The sequence below is a fragment of the Populus nigra genome, chromosome 10, assembly GCF_951802175.1.
Source record: "Populus nigra chromosome 10, ddPopNigr1.1, whole genome shotgun sequence".
NCBI classification, from domain to species: Eukaryota; Viridiplantae; Streptophyta; class Magnoliopsida; order Malpighiales; family Salicaceae; genus Populus; species Populus nigra.
Window position 1 is genome coordinate 16055739 of NC_084861.1, and position 14592 is coordinate 16070330.

At 35.9% G+C, this 14592-nt stretch overlaps 4 protein-coding genes across 9 annotated transcripts; 1 reads left to right on the top strand and 3 right to left on the bottom strand.

Moving 5' to 3' along the window:
- Positions 1–1812: 1812 nt before the first annotated feature.
- On the bottom strand, positions 1813–5465 carry LOC133704663 (sucrose-phosphatase 2-like). 4 transcript variants are annotated; one of them, XM_062129567.1, is made up of 9 exons: positions 5293–5465; positions 4589–4664; positions 4204–4503; positions 3905–4006; positions 3571–3765; positions 3197–3478; positions 2545–2731; positions 2245–2291; positions 1813–2124 (listed from the first exon to the last, which is right to left on the bottom strand). In XM_062129567.1, the coding sequence occupies exons 2-9, from the start codon at positions 4646–4648 to the stop codon at positions 2032–2034; spliced, it is 1266 nt and encodes a 421-aa protein (XP_061985551.1). In that variant the 5' UTR covers positions 4649–4664; positions 5293–5465; the 3' UTR covers positions 1813–2031. The 4 variants fall into 4 exon arrangements, with proteins under 4 accessions (XP_061985551.1, XP_061985553.1, XP_061985552.1 ...); XM_062129569.1 differs by having other exon boundaries at positions 4589–4667; XM_062129568.1 differs by having other exon boundaries at positions 4589–4684.
- A 696-nt stretch (positions 5466–6161) lies between these two features.
- On the top strand, positions 6162–7163 carry LOC133704102 (small ribosomal subunit protein eS28x). Its single transcript, XM_062128846.1, has 2 exons — positions 6162–6282; positions 6762–7163. Exon 2 carries the CDS (start codon positions 6763–6765, stop codon positions 6958–6960), a length of 198 nt encoding a protein of 65 aa, XP_061984830.1. The 5' UTR covers positions 6162–6282; position 6762; the 3' UTR covers positions 6961–7163.
- Positions 7164–8195: 1032 nt separating this feature from the next.
- LOC133704101 (uncharacterized) lies at positions 8196–9372 on the bottom strand. The gene is made up of 2 exons (XM_062128845.1): positions 8866–9372; positions 8196–8737 (listed from the first exon to the last, which is right to left on the bottom strand). Exons 1-2 carry the CDS (start codon positions 9187–9189, stop codon positions 8267–8269), a joined length of 795 nt encoding a protein of 264 aa, XP_061984829.1. The 5' UTR covers positions 9190–9372; the 3' UTR covers positions 8196–8266.
- A 2959-nt stretch (positions 9373–12331) lies between these two features.
- On the bottom strand, positions 12332–14568 carry LOC133704827 (uncharacterized). Of its 3 annotated transcripts, none has more exons than XM_062129842.1 (3): positions 13958–14568; positions 13211–13285; positions 12332–12997 (listed from the first exon to the last, which is right to left on the bottom strand). In XM_062129842.1, the coding sequence occupies exons 1-3, from the start codon at positions 14276–14278 to the stop codon at positions 12527–12529; spliced, it is 867 nt and encodes a 288-aa protein (XP_061985826.1). In that variant the 5' UTR covers positions 14279–14568; the 3' UTR covers positions 12332–12526. The 3 variants fall into 3 exon arrangements, with proteins under 3 accessions (XP_061985826.1, XP_061985825.1, XP_061985828.1); XM_062129841.1 differs by having other exon boundaries at positions 13211–13702; positions 13958–14098; XM_062129844.1 differs by lacking the exon at positions 13211–13285 and having other exon boundaries at positions 13958–14562.
- Positions 14569–14592: the final 24 nt, after the last annotated feature.

The following is a 14592-nucleotide window of genomic DNA, read 5'->3' on the forward strand; positions in this document are numbered from 1 at the left end:
AAGATTTGGGCTATCCCATACACTCTTGTAAAGCAAGGAATCTGGTGAGATGGACAGATACGATCACGTATTCGAAAAAAAAAAACCTAAAGAATATTAATGGCTTATATTTAATTTCATTCCATGAACTTTTGCTGGGCAAGGAATCCAGTGAGCTGGACAGTTTTGACCATGTTTTCAAAACAAGAATAGCTTCTCCACCTAGATAACAAGATCTTGTATTTTATGTACAGAGCCACTGCCATAGCTACAATTTTCTGAAAGAAGAGCGATATCCCCAAATGCACAATTTGTTTAATTAATTTTGAGAGGTGTTGCATGACTTTTGAACCTTGCAGATACTTGAGATTCTTCCAAAGCTCTATCCTAAGATGATATTGAAGAAAAGAAAGGTTGGCAAAGCTTCCTCAAATTCCTCTCCGTTGAAATCATTTATAAACAATTTCTCAGGGGAAGTGAGGTCTTGAAGTTGATGCGATGCAATCTTCAATTTTTCTCATTCATATATCCTTTGGAGTTCAAGGGATCTGCTCAAGTGTTGGATTGAATTTATAACTTGTGTAGGAAAAGCCTCCGGCTCTTTCTAGCATCATGCACACAAGTCGATCGTCTCTGAATGAGTTTATAAGCTTATTAATGTTTTTTTTTAACTATATTAAAAAAATAAAAACAAAATTTAAGATATAAAATGGTTAAAGAAAGATAAAATTAAAAAAAAAATCAATTTCATAAATCACATCAAATAAAACTAATAAAAAAAATTAAAACAAATCTGACAAATAATAAAATTCAAGAAGGATAAAATTAAAAAACAAATTCCAATATAAAAAAAAAACTGTATTTTTTTTAAAGATTCAGAAAGTGTTTTCCAAATAAAATAAAAAATAAATATGTTATTTTTATTAAAATCAATTTTTTCTTTGATCAACTTTCCTTAAGTTTAACAGGCAGGCAGGAGGAAATTGGATTTTAGAAAAGAGTTTTTCTATTAACAAAATGAGTGCTTAATTAAACAAGAGAATGCAATTGTCGGAAACCATATCAATCAAAACTGATGGGCAGGGTCGGACCTACGACATGCTTTGGTGGGAGCATTGCAGCCCCAAAGTTTTAAAATATTTTAATTTTAGTCCTTAGATTTTCAAATTTTTCATAAAAATTATGCACTCAGCTATTTCAAAAATAAAATATTTTCTCTCTCTCATTAAAACTTTCTAGTTCCGCCCCTGCTGACGAGCTTATCACATGATACAATGGATAACAAAGCAAGGACAATTCCTGTAAATCATCGTCATTAAATTGGATAAGCCCTTTGCAATTTATTATTGAAAATCCCTCTAGAGATGCGCAGCATTGTAGTCCTCTTGGTAGAACTCTTAAAATTTTCAATTCTCAGAAATCACCAGGGGAATTGAGATCAACTCAGGGCAGTTCCATGTTTCTAATTCTACCAGAGCTGTGCAGCGTTTTATGCTTGGAATGGATGGATGCCAGCTTCTCACAATTCCATATCCTCAAAAAATGAAGAGATGTGAAGCAATGAGATTCACCAGGTAAATATCTTTGTTCATCACAATCAACGATTTCAAATCAATGAGCTCAGGTATCAAGTATGAGTAGTTTTCTCCCCAAGTTACAAAGCTGGGCATTACAAGTTAATACTTACCTCGCAAATTAATATAACGTAAACCATAACTTTTTTCTAAATATTATTCTATTTATTTAGACTCGAAGGACAAATAACGCGCCACGAAAAACGAGTGTCCTATAGATTTAAGCCATTTTCATCCTTGCTTCTCAAGAAAAAGAGGATTTCAAAATAGACAATTCTATTACTTGTAATGACATTCTCAAACTATAATCTTATGACTTGTAGCTACATCAATATTTTGATAATCTTAAACTCTGCAGTCTATAAACAGCTACATTTTTGTATGTCATCACGCAAACAAGGCCTATGAATGAAAAGCAAATGTCAATAAAGACCAATGTATTGGGTCAAAACAAACACTAACCCACCTTGTTTGAAATCTAGAATAACCAGGTTGTTTGATCTTTAGGTTCTGAACCTTCTAGCCATGTCTGATGCATGTGCATCCATGTGAAGCCATCAGGTACATTGGCCTGCCCAAAACCCACCACAGATTAATCACTGGTGTTAGGCATATATGGTGAAACCAGCAGGCAGAAAATCAACAAGGCAAATGATATTTAAATAGAGAGAGCGCCGGACTACAGTTCTACCTTTGAACTTAGCAAGACAGTGGTCAAACAGCCATGCCGTTCCTCCCCTGTAATGTAATTTTGTCATGGTCATATGTCAAAGCAAATATAAGAAATGAGAATATAAATGAATCCAACATGATAAACCACAGGAAAATCAATTCGTACAGATGCAAAAAAAAGTATTTATCTGACTATATTAAAACCGAAGGTCAAAAAGTTCCTTGTCTATCAATAAAAAGCAAATCCATCAAAAAATCAGTGCCGATACAAATCGGGGACATGTAAATGAACCGTAGGATGATGAAAAATAAATCTCACCAAATGACTCCCATTTATGAAACTTCACAAGCCATGTGTCTGAACCAACTTGTGCTGAAGAAACTCGATCTACCCATATACGATAATTGGTTCCTTGCTTGTCCCCATGCAACCTTGCCATTACATCCATGCAGTGGTTGACTGGTTGTTCAACTCCTGAAGGATGCACAAATGTACCCAATGGAAACTGGGGAGCAAAGGAAACTCAGTAAGCAGATGTCAGTATCGATGAAGGATAAAATGAAAAGGCAGCTCCTACAAAGGAAAAACAAAAAGGAAAGGGCAAAGGCAGAAAAAGATGACACCACCAAACAAAAGTTCAAGCACTCACAAAATTCAGGTGACAAGACAAAACTTGCATTAGCATGCTCGAGATAGAATTTTTTAATCATGTAAACCGGGAATAAGTAATTGACCAATATTTAATCTCCTAAACTAATTGGGAAAAAAATAAAAATAACTAAGGAAAACAATAGTTCTCCCTAAAAGCCATAAAAGCTCCTGCATAAGTTCCCCACAACTTCTAATGCAGCTTCAACTCAAAGAATGTCCATAAATTTACTGAAACATTCTGCTTCTAATGAATGCCTAACAAAATGCAGATGTTACTTGAATTTCATTTTTAACGTAAAAGGAATCCTATTAAACTTACAAATATTAACTTTGGAGTTTGCATATTCTTGGCAACTTCTGCACGTCTCCATCTCTCATAGAACAAATAAAACTTCACAACTTCATGACCACTATTGAAAATTTCCACTTTGCATTTCTGAAAGTCTCTAATATCTCTTGGAGAAACATTTGGACCCAGACTAAAATTACCGATGGCTTGTATTATCCCAGCTGCACATCTCTCTGTTGCATGAATTATATTAGGATTGTTCCTTGCATTTTCTGCATGCCACCGCAGCAATTCCTCCTGTGCATTGCTGACCTTCATAATAAAAATACAAATGTTACCATATGTGAGAGAAATGGAAAAGAATAACAGGAGTAGCAAATTACAAAGCTTATGAGGATACAAACCATCACACCATATACTTCAGGGACGCTGAATAGTTCAGCATCGTTACCAGAGTCACCGCAGACAAGAGTGTTAACTGGCATCTTCCCATCAACTTTAAATTTTTCAAGCAAATAAGCAAGAGCCTGTCCTTTGCCAGCACCTTTTGGTAATACATCCAAAGCCGTCTCATTACTGTATACCAGTTTAACATCTAACTGCCCAAGAAGAGATCAAAATTGAATGGTAAAAGGGACAGATTTATTCATATATATGTATCCAAATACTTTTATAACTCATTGAGATGAAACTGCTCATATCAATTTATTAAGAATCAGCTAACAAATGCAATCTTACCCCACGCTTCTCTAGACGTTCTGATAGAGACCTTATAACTTTCAAGGCTTTTATCTTGTCCACAAAAAAACTCACTTTATGAGGCCGTTGTTCTGTTTCAGACTGCAATGACCCATTGAAGTTCAGTATATTAGAACTCAAAATGCACAAGAAAGTCTGGTATCATCATAGTAATTAATATATGATTTCAGCTCTTCTCCATGAAATAACAGTAATATTAAAATATATGCTCTCTTGTAGTCGATTTCTAGACTCAAATACCAGATATAATAATCAATGTCAATGGCTAAACACCGTACCTGAGGAGTAAGTTCTGGAAACTGGGCTGTTTCCTCTGTGACTATTTCCCTGTTCCAATTTTTATTTAAATATTGTTCCCAGTCCTCATCTCTTATCATTGATTCACCATACATAATTTCAGTTCCAACAGACATTATGGCTATATCTGGGGTCAACAAAGGTTTCTCCTTCCTCAACTGTTTATAAATTGTGGGTGACCTTCCGGTGGAGAAAACTAGCAGAGAATCTTGACGGTAGTAGGCTTCCCACATAGCATTAAATCTAAGAAGGCCTAGGTTGTCTGGATCAAGATGATCCACCTGCATCAGAAGCCACCACGTACATGACTAAAATAACCACAGCATGACACTGAGCAATTTTACAAAAAGCAGCCAACTGTTCTACCATTGTAAAATCAAGATCTGACACTATTATGAGATGCGCAGAACCATCAAGCCGATCCATAATAGGTCTATCAACTCTGCTGATAAAAAAATAAAACTAAAAAACCAGCTTAAAAGATTAGCAAAATGAGAACTTCATATAATAAAATAAAATAAAAAACATTCTAGTCTAAGCACAAGCAAATTTCTAAAGTTCCTCTATTTATATCCATTGAAGAATCTTGGGATCAAAACCACCATCAAGACCAAAATTAAAGTGTGATCATCATAAACAACTGTGATACGACAAGGATGAACCAAAATGATGATAATGCTAAAAGTAATACAATGCAGGCAACATATTTTAACCTAGTAATAAAACAAGTTGAAGTTAAAAAGCGGCAGCATTCCTATACAGTAGCAAAATCTATCACAAAGTAATGTTCTTTAAACAATTCACCAGTTGGGCACAAAGAACTATCCTGCTTCATCAAAATTAACCATCCCGCATACAAATTCATAATGTAAATCACTTCCAACAGTATCTTTAGCCTTAAGAAGGGCATTCTTAGGGAAAGTCTCTTCATTATCTTTATAATATCAATGAAAAATTCTGATAAAGTAGAATGATTACCAACCCAGATAAACTCTCTTCATTATCTTTAAAATATCAATGAAAAATTCTAATAACAAGACATCACAGCTACATAGTTTACAAAACTTTACCTTCTTCTTCCTCTTCTTCTCTCAACAAATCAAGAACTGAAGTCGAGGTTGTCTCTTGGACAAGTAGCGAAGTGACTATCTTGTCTAGCTTGTCTTTTTATCAAGCTAAGAAAAGACGCATCGTGTAGAACGAAAGTGCCCCGCAAACGACGCAGCGGTTAACAAAAAATTTTAGTCAATGAGGTTCGTCAACCTCAAACCACTTCCGGCTTCAATCTATCACGGAACAGAGAAAAGGATAAGTTGGTCCTTCACTTATCACGTAATTATCAATTAGGTCCTAAAAAAAGGAAATTTCAATTGCATTTTCAATCTATCAAATATTACACATACCTCATCTTTAGAATTTATGACATAAAAGGAATAATTTTGAGAAAAAACAGGTAATTTTGTAGATATTATTACCAGGTACTTAAGAGTATTTTCTCCACAAATACAATGAAGGGGCTAGTAGATGTTCTATCAAATATTACATAATTATTAATTAGATACTAAATAAAAATAATAATTATATCTTTAATTTATCAAATAATATTGAAACCTCATCATTAACACTTATAACAAAAAAAATATTTTAAGAAAAATATATATTCATTTGAATATGCTCCCTATAACCATCATGGTAGGTCTCATTTTTTAAGATAGTAGAGTAACATTAATTTAAAATTAATAATAATTTTTTTATGACTTAAAATGAAAACAATTCCATAAGAGGGTTAATTGAGTAATGTCCTATTGACGGAGGACTCAATTGAGAATAGTTTGTTTTGTACATGTAATTGAGAATTAGGTAATAATTGGGGGATACTTATGTCCTTTTCTGAGAGTAATTTTAGATGACAATAATACCCTCAATCTCTAAATGTATAAAAACACCCTTATAACACCTGTCTTCCTAGGGTTTTTGTTTCTCTTATTGCAGTCAGGGTGAGAATTGAGACCCTAGCAGCAGCCGCTTCCTCTCCCTTGCTTGATATCTAGCTCCTTCAGGTATTATTAGCCTTGTCTTCTTTGACATCTCTATTGCTTCTTTTAGTAATGCATGTTTTAGCTCAGTTTGTAAAGTTTGGTCTTTTTAGTTTTCGTTCTTCATTGCTATGTTTAAAGTTCTGATCTCTAGTATTTAATTCTTAGTTTCTTTAATGGGTTTGCTTTAGTTTAGCTAATGGATTAGAAATTTGGTGTTTTCTGATGAAACCCATTTTGGGATTTCATTGACTTGTTTGTTGAAGTAATGTATGTTAGTCTTTGGGTGTAAAGTTTGGTTTTTGTGGTTCTTGTATGTACTCTGTTTTGTGCTTCAAGTTTAGAACTTTATCATCTGATTCTGGTTTTTGTCAAATGGGTCTTCTTTATTTTGTTTTCCTCAAGTGGGTTTGGCTTATTATTAGAAAATTGGAGATCCGGTGTTTGATATGTAAGCCGCATTAGAGTGAGACTGAGTTTACCTTGCTCTGTTTTTGTTGTAGTATGGATAGTCAAATTAAGCATGCAGTGGTAGTGAAAATTATGGGAAGGACTGGATCTCGTGGACAGGTCACTCAGGTTAGAGTCAAGTTTATTGATGACCAGAACCGTTTCATCATGAGGAACGTCAAGGGACCAGTCAGAGAAGGTGACATTCTTACCTTGCTTGAGTCTGAGAGAGAAGCTAGGAGACTCCGTTGATGGGCATGTTACTGCTTGTCCACAAGATTCTCATCCTGGTTTTGGTGGTCATCAATCAGGACTATTTTGTTATGTAGTCGCTAGTGAGTGCTAATGGGTTTTGTTTACGGTATTATCAAGACTTGGATTCCAGATTTATGAACTGCATGTAAGAATGCTTTGAATTTTTTAAAATTTGGTTTGAACCCACGAGTCTTGTTTAATTTGTGTTTTCTGCAACTTTTAGTCTTTTGCTGTGTTTTAATGCAATGCTTAATAGCTAAGCATAAAAGTCCTGATATTGAAGCTCAGTATGGGGTTTTCTTGGAGAAATTTGTAGCTGGTTCTTTTCCCCCCACCTTCCTCGATATTTTTATGGACCTCCTTGTTTGCCATATAATCCAACTGACATCGCTATAAACTGGATTTGGCTTGTTTGATTATGATTCAGAAATCTAGAATTGCCTGCGCTGCTACCACCTGACAGTGCATTTCCATGTGAACTCTGTAGGTTTTCTTGTGTTATGATTCACAATGGTTTGTACTTGTGCATTCTTAGATGCGTTTTTGGGGAAAATTGGTAATGGTGCTGAGATAATCCCTCTGCCAAGTGTGTGATTTCCTCGTCGATTTGGTACATACTACATAGTTCAAAACCTGCCTTTTTGGGAAGCCTAACGAGGCGGGGTTATTCCCAAATAAAGAGCACAAAAAACCTGGGAAGTTCTGAGATTGCCCTGTAGTTACGCTCTGTTGGTGTGGAAGGCACAGCAGGCATGAGGTTGCCAAGCAGCTGCACTCTATTAGCTCCATTTGGGATTGCCGGGCTATTTTTTTTAAAAAAAAAATAATTGTTTTTTTGTGTTTTTAGAATGTTTTAATGTTAAATAAATTTTAAAAATAAAAAATATTATTTTAATATTTTTTAAGTGAAAATCATGCCATCATTCTTAAACATTATATTATTTTAATATATTTTTAAATAAAAAATATTTTAAAAAATAATTGTTATTAACAAACTTTTAAGATTGCCATGATAGTTATCCCATTACTGTAGGAAATTTTCACCACCCAATGCAAACAAATAGCCAGATCCAATGACGAGGTTGTTAACTACCATTGCAATTTTTCACCAGCCAAGATCTGCCATCTCCACGGTAAAAAGTCTACGTTGACGTTCCCATCACCATCAACGACGAAGATGACATTGATTTTCAAATGCCTCTCTTCCTTCCAAAACCACAAAAACAATCACATTTATCATTATCACCACCATCAAATTTTATTTTTTTTAAAAAAATTATGTGATTCCTTCATTCCAACAGATTTAAAATACAAAAGGAATGAGAGCCTTCACATCCCGGGGAAAATCTTTGAACTGTGAAAGGTACCATCTCCTCGTGGCGTAACTCCTCCCCGTCAGGTAAAGAGTTGATCCAATGCAGAAAGAAAAGGCATACAATGTTTGAGCTGTGAGAGAGATCCCCAAAATTCCAAGAATCTCAAACAGATAGTGAGGGCAAATCACTAGGTCAAACAAGCCACCCTTGGGAACCTTGTATTCTTTGTCATTCTTGCTTCTCAGTTTGGAAAGGAGACGATGGTGGTAGAAGTTACCGATGATTCCTATCAGAAACAACACAATCCCTGGATACTTCAAATCAACTGCTGGCTCTGGGAGTCCTTGTGTTAGGTGTTGAGCATAGATGACAAACACAGAGGATGTGAAATAACTAAGAGTGATTGGAGTCAGAGACTCAACATCCACCCCCCCGCTGTATCTGTGAATGAATAGCACCTGGTGGACAAAAACATTTTCTGGTTACTATATGGCTTGTATCCTTCTTTAATAGGCAGCCAAATCGCTACACTCTTTCATGTTATCATATCATATTAACTAGAGACAGGGAGGGAGGGATTAATTACCTCAAGTATTCTTTTGAAGAAATGGAAGGTTAGAGTGGATTTGACGAATAAAAACCTGAGATCCTCATTTGGGAAAAGCCCAAAGGAAACAGCACCAGTAAGAAATGATGGCGTGTAAGCAATAAGCATGCCTGTTCTACTAGAGACTTGAATCTGCTTTTTGTTGGACTTCTTTTCGTCAATATTCAAGAATTTGGAGTACTGCAGGTGCTTTCCTCTAACCTCTGAGAGCCCAACTTTTCCTAATGACACGACACAGACCACAGACATTGCTTTAATAAGCAGAGGAGGTGGAAAGAAAAGCCTCAGCAACATGGACTCCATTTTTATTCACTTTTGTTTTCTCAGAAACTTTGAGCAACTCCAGCTAATAGGTGGGATCATATGGGCTTGGTTTAAACAGAGAAATAGGGCAGTTTGATATGCTAGTGGAGAAGAAACGGACACGTTACAAGGAGTTTCTTGGAATCAAACGTTCGACAGTGTAGAACAGTGAAACAAGTGGTTAACAAGGAACTTGTTGGATTTTTTGGCTTGAGTTTTATATAAGTTTTGGAAGGCCCATATTTTTCATTACAAAACAACTTAAATAGATATTAGGCAATAAATATTTATAAATATGGGGAGTTTAAGTATCGATGTTTGGTTTTTCTACGATGCATTGCATTTTTCTTATTCATATTTTATTTCTTAAATGTACAGAACTCAGAGTGAATCTTCAATCCAAGATTTTATTTTACTTTCCTTAACTTGAAATTGATTTGAAAATTTTCTACATGTAGAAGTGCATTCACAATTTCACATATTTGGACATAGGAAATAAGATGTAAGAGGGAGGGATATATTTAGTCTATAGTACATTTATTCCCAATCCCTTTGTAAGGTTTATATGTAAATCCAATGAGAAAAATGTATGGAAATAATCCAAACAAATCCTTAGATAATATTTGATTTTATTTATTTATTTGTTCGAGAATAAGGATTAAAGGGTATCCTTACATTAGCTAGTAGGGCTGAGTATTTTTGGTTCGGTTCGGTTTTGGACTAAAATAAACAATCAAATCGAAATTTTTTTTTAAGTTTTTGAACTAAATCAAATCGAAAACTGATTCAAACCGATTAATTTTAGTTTGGTTTTTTTTCCTTCCAAACCGGTTCAAACCGAAATTATTCCGGTTGAGCTTTTTCTGGGCTTTTTATTGACCATATTTTTCAGCACTTTTATTTTTCAAACTGAACTAAAGCATCTTCAGCATAAACAAAACGCAAGGGATTGAATCTCCATCTAACCCCTCAAAAGGGTAAATCCTGATAAATCATAGCCTCTGCTAGTGTAGGTTCGGACAACAAGAACCAAGCCCAAGATCAGGAGTGGCACGAGTAGCTGCAAGATCTTAATCAGAAACCCAGGCTTCTCATCTTTAGGGTTTATTCCTCCCAAATCTGGTGCTACGTAGAGACGTTTTGTTGGGATTGTTGTTATATCCACCTGACCAATGAAATACTTTTCCATCATCTCTCTAGCATCATTGTTGTGACCTACATCTTCAAAATCATTTGTTGCATCTTTCCCTGTAAAATAAATGAGAAAGAATCAGCAAAATTCAAGAAACCCAGAAGAATTCATTACCCGTCCTTTAGAGAAGAGGGAGAGACCCAAATTGACATAGGACTGAGAATGCATGGAGGAGAAGAAGACATATTTGAGAGATAAAATATGAGAGATAGAGAGCATGAAAGATTGGAAGAGAAGAAGACAAATTTGAGAGATGAGAGACAAAGAGCATGGAAGATTTGAGAGATGAGAGATAAAGAGGGGGCGACTGAGAATGCATTTAGGTTTAGGGTTAGAAAAAACATATTATTTATACTTTTTTTTTTAGTGCTAGCCTGGTTGAATTAGTTCAGTTTGGTTCAGTTTAATCGGTTCAGACTTTAGAAACCAAAACCAAACCGAACCAAACCAGAATTTTTTTTTAATTTTTTAATTGGTTAATTTAGTTATTTTTTCGGTTTGGTTTTTTTATATTTTTTTTTAATTTTCTCTGTTTAATCGATTATTTGGTTTTTTTCTCGTCCTATTAGGTAGCATGTCAACTGAGATAAAAATCCCTTTTCAAAATGATATTAATAATACATCCCCAAATCGACCTGATGCTACGTGGACCTGATGCGTATTGGTTTTTTTTTAATTTATTGCTCCTGTTTATCTGATTGCTATATAGTTTTCCGAGTCATCTTTACTTGATTGGTGAAGAATCCTCCCAATTGGCTGAAAATGAAGCTATTTTAATAGCTTCAATATGCAAGGTCTTCTGTCTGGCTTGGTATGGTGACGCAAAGTGCTGAATGAGAGCCAAGAAAATCTAAAGAACTTGAGTGTTAGGCCGGCCACTTTAATAAATAATATAGCTTGCTCAGGCTTGGTCACCATCCTTCTCTGAAGAGGCCTGAAAGTCGGATCTTTTTCAAAGAGACCTTGTCAAAGAATACTGAGCTTTTTCATAACAGGTTGAAGGTTTTGGAGATCGAGTCGTTGAATTTGGCTGCTAAACTTGAACTTCATGAATACATATAAAACAAGTTCATGATAGGCTCAGAGAACCCTCCAATACTTAAGTTAGCACTGGTGTAGGAAATGTAAGGTTGGAGTGGATTCGACGAACAAAAACCCGGGATCCTCATTTGGGAAAAGCCCAAAGGAAACAGCACCAGCAAGGAATGATAGCGTGTAAGCAATAAGAGTGCCAGTTCTACTGGAGACTTGAATCTGCTTTTTGTTGGGATTGTTTGCACCAACGTTCAAGAATTTGGAGTACCGGCGCAGATGCTTTCCTCTAATCTCTGAGAGCCCAACATATCCTAACATCACGACACAAATTGGCATTGCTTTGCTAAAGAAAGAAGATGGAAAGAAAAATCTCAGCAACATGGGCACCATGTTACTTCACTTTTCTTTCTCTGCAATTTTTGAGAAACTTTAGCTATTAGGTGTGTATGGATAGATTGTGTTTAAACTGATAATGGCTGAAAAAACCAATGTGAACTTGAGCAGGAGGTACGGCCTGTTATGCTAGTGAAGAAGAAATGGAGTCTGGGTCTATTGGCTTTAAAGACTTCAACACCAATCAAAGATGTGGTTAACAAGGTACTTATTGAATGCTTTTGGCTTGTGTATGGCCCTCTGCCTGGATCGATATGGAGCCAGATGGAGTGATTTAATGCGCTTCATTAAAGATCAATTAAATCTTAAACTTCAAAAAGAAATGGGCTTTCTGCCATTCTTATCTCTTCCATTCCAGATTTAAATCTCACTTTTTGTCACAGCCAAACTGTAGTAACGAATAGTAATCGTTAGGACTCGAACCTATTTCATCAAAAGAAGTTATCGAATACATAATCGTTGAACTATGTTTGTTTCTATGTTTACACGACCAAATTTAATTAGGAAGCTTACTGCATGAGATTGAGCAAGAAACAGGTGGTATATTGAGACATTACAATGGCCAATATTATGGTTCACTTGTCAGAAGTGACATCATTTTCTTCTCTTTTCATAGAACACAACTTCCACAGGTGACATCCTTTGTTGACATAGATCACGAAGTCACAGTTCCAAAGTGAAACCTGTTGACAACTCAAAATTCTATGTTTGAAACATTCAAAAAACGTAAGGAATGATAGCTTTGACATCCTTGGGAAAATCATCAAATTTGGTAAGATACCATCTCCTAGTAGCATAACTCCTTCCCATCAAGTAGCATATTGTGCTTATGGTTGAGGCAAAAGTGTACAACGTTTGAGAGATGAAAGATATTCCCAAGAAAATTAAAATCTCAAAGAAGTAGTGGGGGCATGTAACCAGACCAAACAGACCACCCTTGGGAACCTTGTATCCGTTGTCATTCTTCGTTCTCAGCGAGGAAAGGAGGTGGTGGTGGTAGAAGTTGCCAACAATTCCCACCAAAAATAACACAACGCCAGGATACTTCAAATCCACTGGTGGCTCAGGAAATCCTTGTGTTAGGCTTAGAGCATAAATTGTGATTGAGGTAGTTGTGAAATAACCAAGAGTGATAATAATCACAGTGTCAACAGCCATCCCGCCACTATATTTGTGAACAAATAGTACCTTCACATCATGGAAAAGAAAAACACAACGCTTAATTAAGCAGAAAATGACACAAACCATCCAGTGCTGTCATGGGAATTTCATAATCTGTAGAATAATATTAGCAATTCATCAAACTAATTATGTTTACAAGATTATCAACACACATTTTGTTGTGCTAGTTCTAGTACAAGAGAGGATGAGAGAGAGGCAAAGAGCATAGGTGGCAAGTACCTCAAGGATTCTCTTGAAAAAATTGAAAGTTAGAGCTGGCTTGACCAACAATGACCTAAGGCCAACATTCGGAAGCTGCCAAAAGGATGCAATAGCATAAAGGAATGATGGTGTGTAAACTATAAGCATGTCAATTCTGCTAGACAGTCTGATTTGCTTGCTTGTAGATTCGTGAACGTTCAAGTTAAAGAACTTAGAGTACTGAAAGTTCTTTCCTAAACCTTCAAATACCCCAGTAACTGAAAATAATAGAAAGGCCACAGACATTACTCTAAAAAGCAAGCAAGTCACTGGAGGTGGAAAGGCAACTCTAGACAAAATGGACACCAAAATTGCCATAACCGATCTCTCTTTTCCTCTCCGTCTCAAACTTTTGATGTTCTTAAGTGAAAGATCCTGTGCTTTTATATTTGTGAAAATTAGAGATGTGCATGGACTGGGTTCTAGGCTCGAAGCACAAATATTGTCAGCCATGGCATGGCAACATCATTGCTGACAAAATGAGAATGACAAGTCAACTCCTTTCACGAACATTAGTAGAAAAGAACTGCACCATCAGGTACAAGAAGAATAAAAATGAAACCCAACTTGAACTGTTATTTGACATAAACATAATCGGATGCTTCTTTCTTTCTATTTCTTTAATCACTGACCAAAATAATTGAAGTGATGGATTAACTGATATTTAACATTTTGGAGAATCAATCTGATATTATACTCTCTGGAAAGAGACAAAGTGGTACCAACCTCAAGGATCCTCTTGAAGAAATGGATGGTTAGAGCTGACTTGACCAGTAAGAACCTGAGACCAACATTTGGAAACAGCCCAGAGAAAGCAACAGCTGAAAGAAAAGCTGGTATGTAAACCACAAGCATGCCATCTCTACTACAAACGGTATTGTTCTGCTTGCTTGTAGACTTCTCTACATTGAAGTTACTGAATTTTGAGTACTTAAAGTTCTTTCCCAAACCCTCAAATAACCCAATGACCGAAAATGATAGACTGGTCATGGACATTATTGTTATGAACAAAGGATTCGGTGTTGGAAAAATAACTCTAGACAACATTGGCACCAATTCCACGACCCCTCTGTCTCTGCCTCTCCCAGACTTTTGAGGTACTCAAATGAACGAGAGCTCTGTGAAGGGTAGAGGTGTGACCAATCTGTAAGAACTAGTGGATGATGTGGACTGGTTTGCGAGGCACTACCTGCCACAAGTATAGTGACAACATAAGGAGGGATGGTGATTAATCCAAAGTTAGCTCCAATGGCTTTCTACATTTTTGGCTGGTAGTTTGAGGAATATTTAGCCTCTTAGATCCTTTTCTCTTCCTCTCCTTGTTTTTACTTTCTAACCACGGACCTGACCAATTAGCCCTA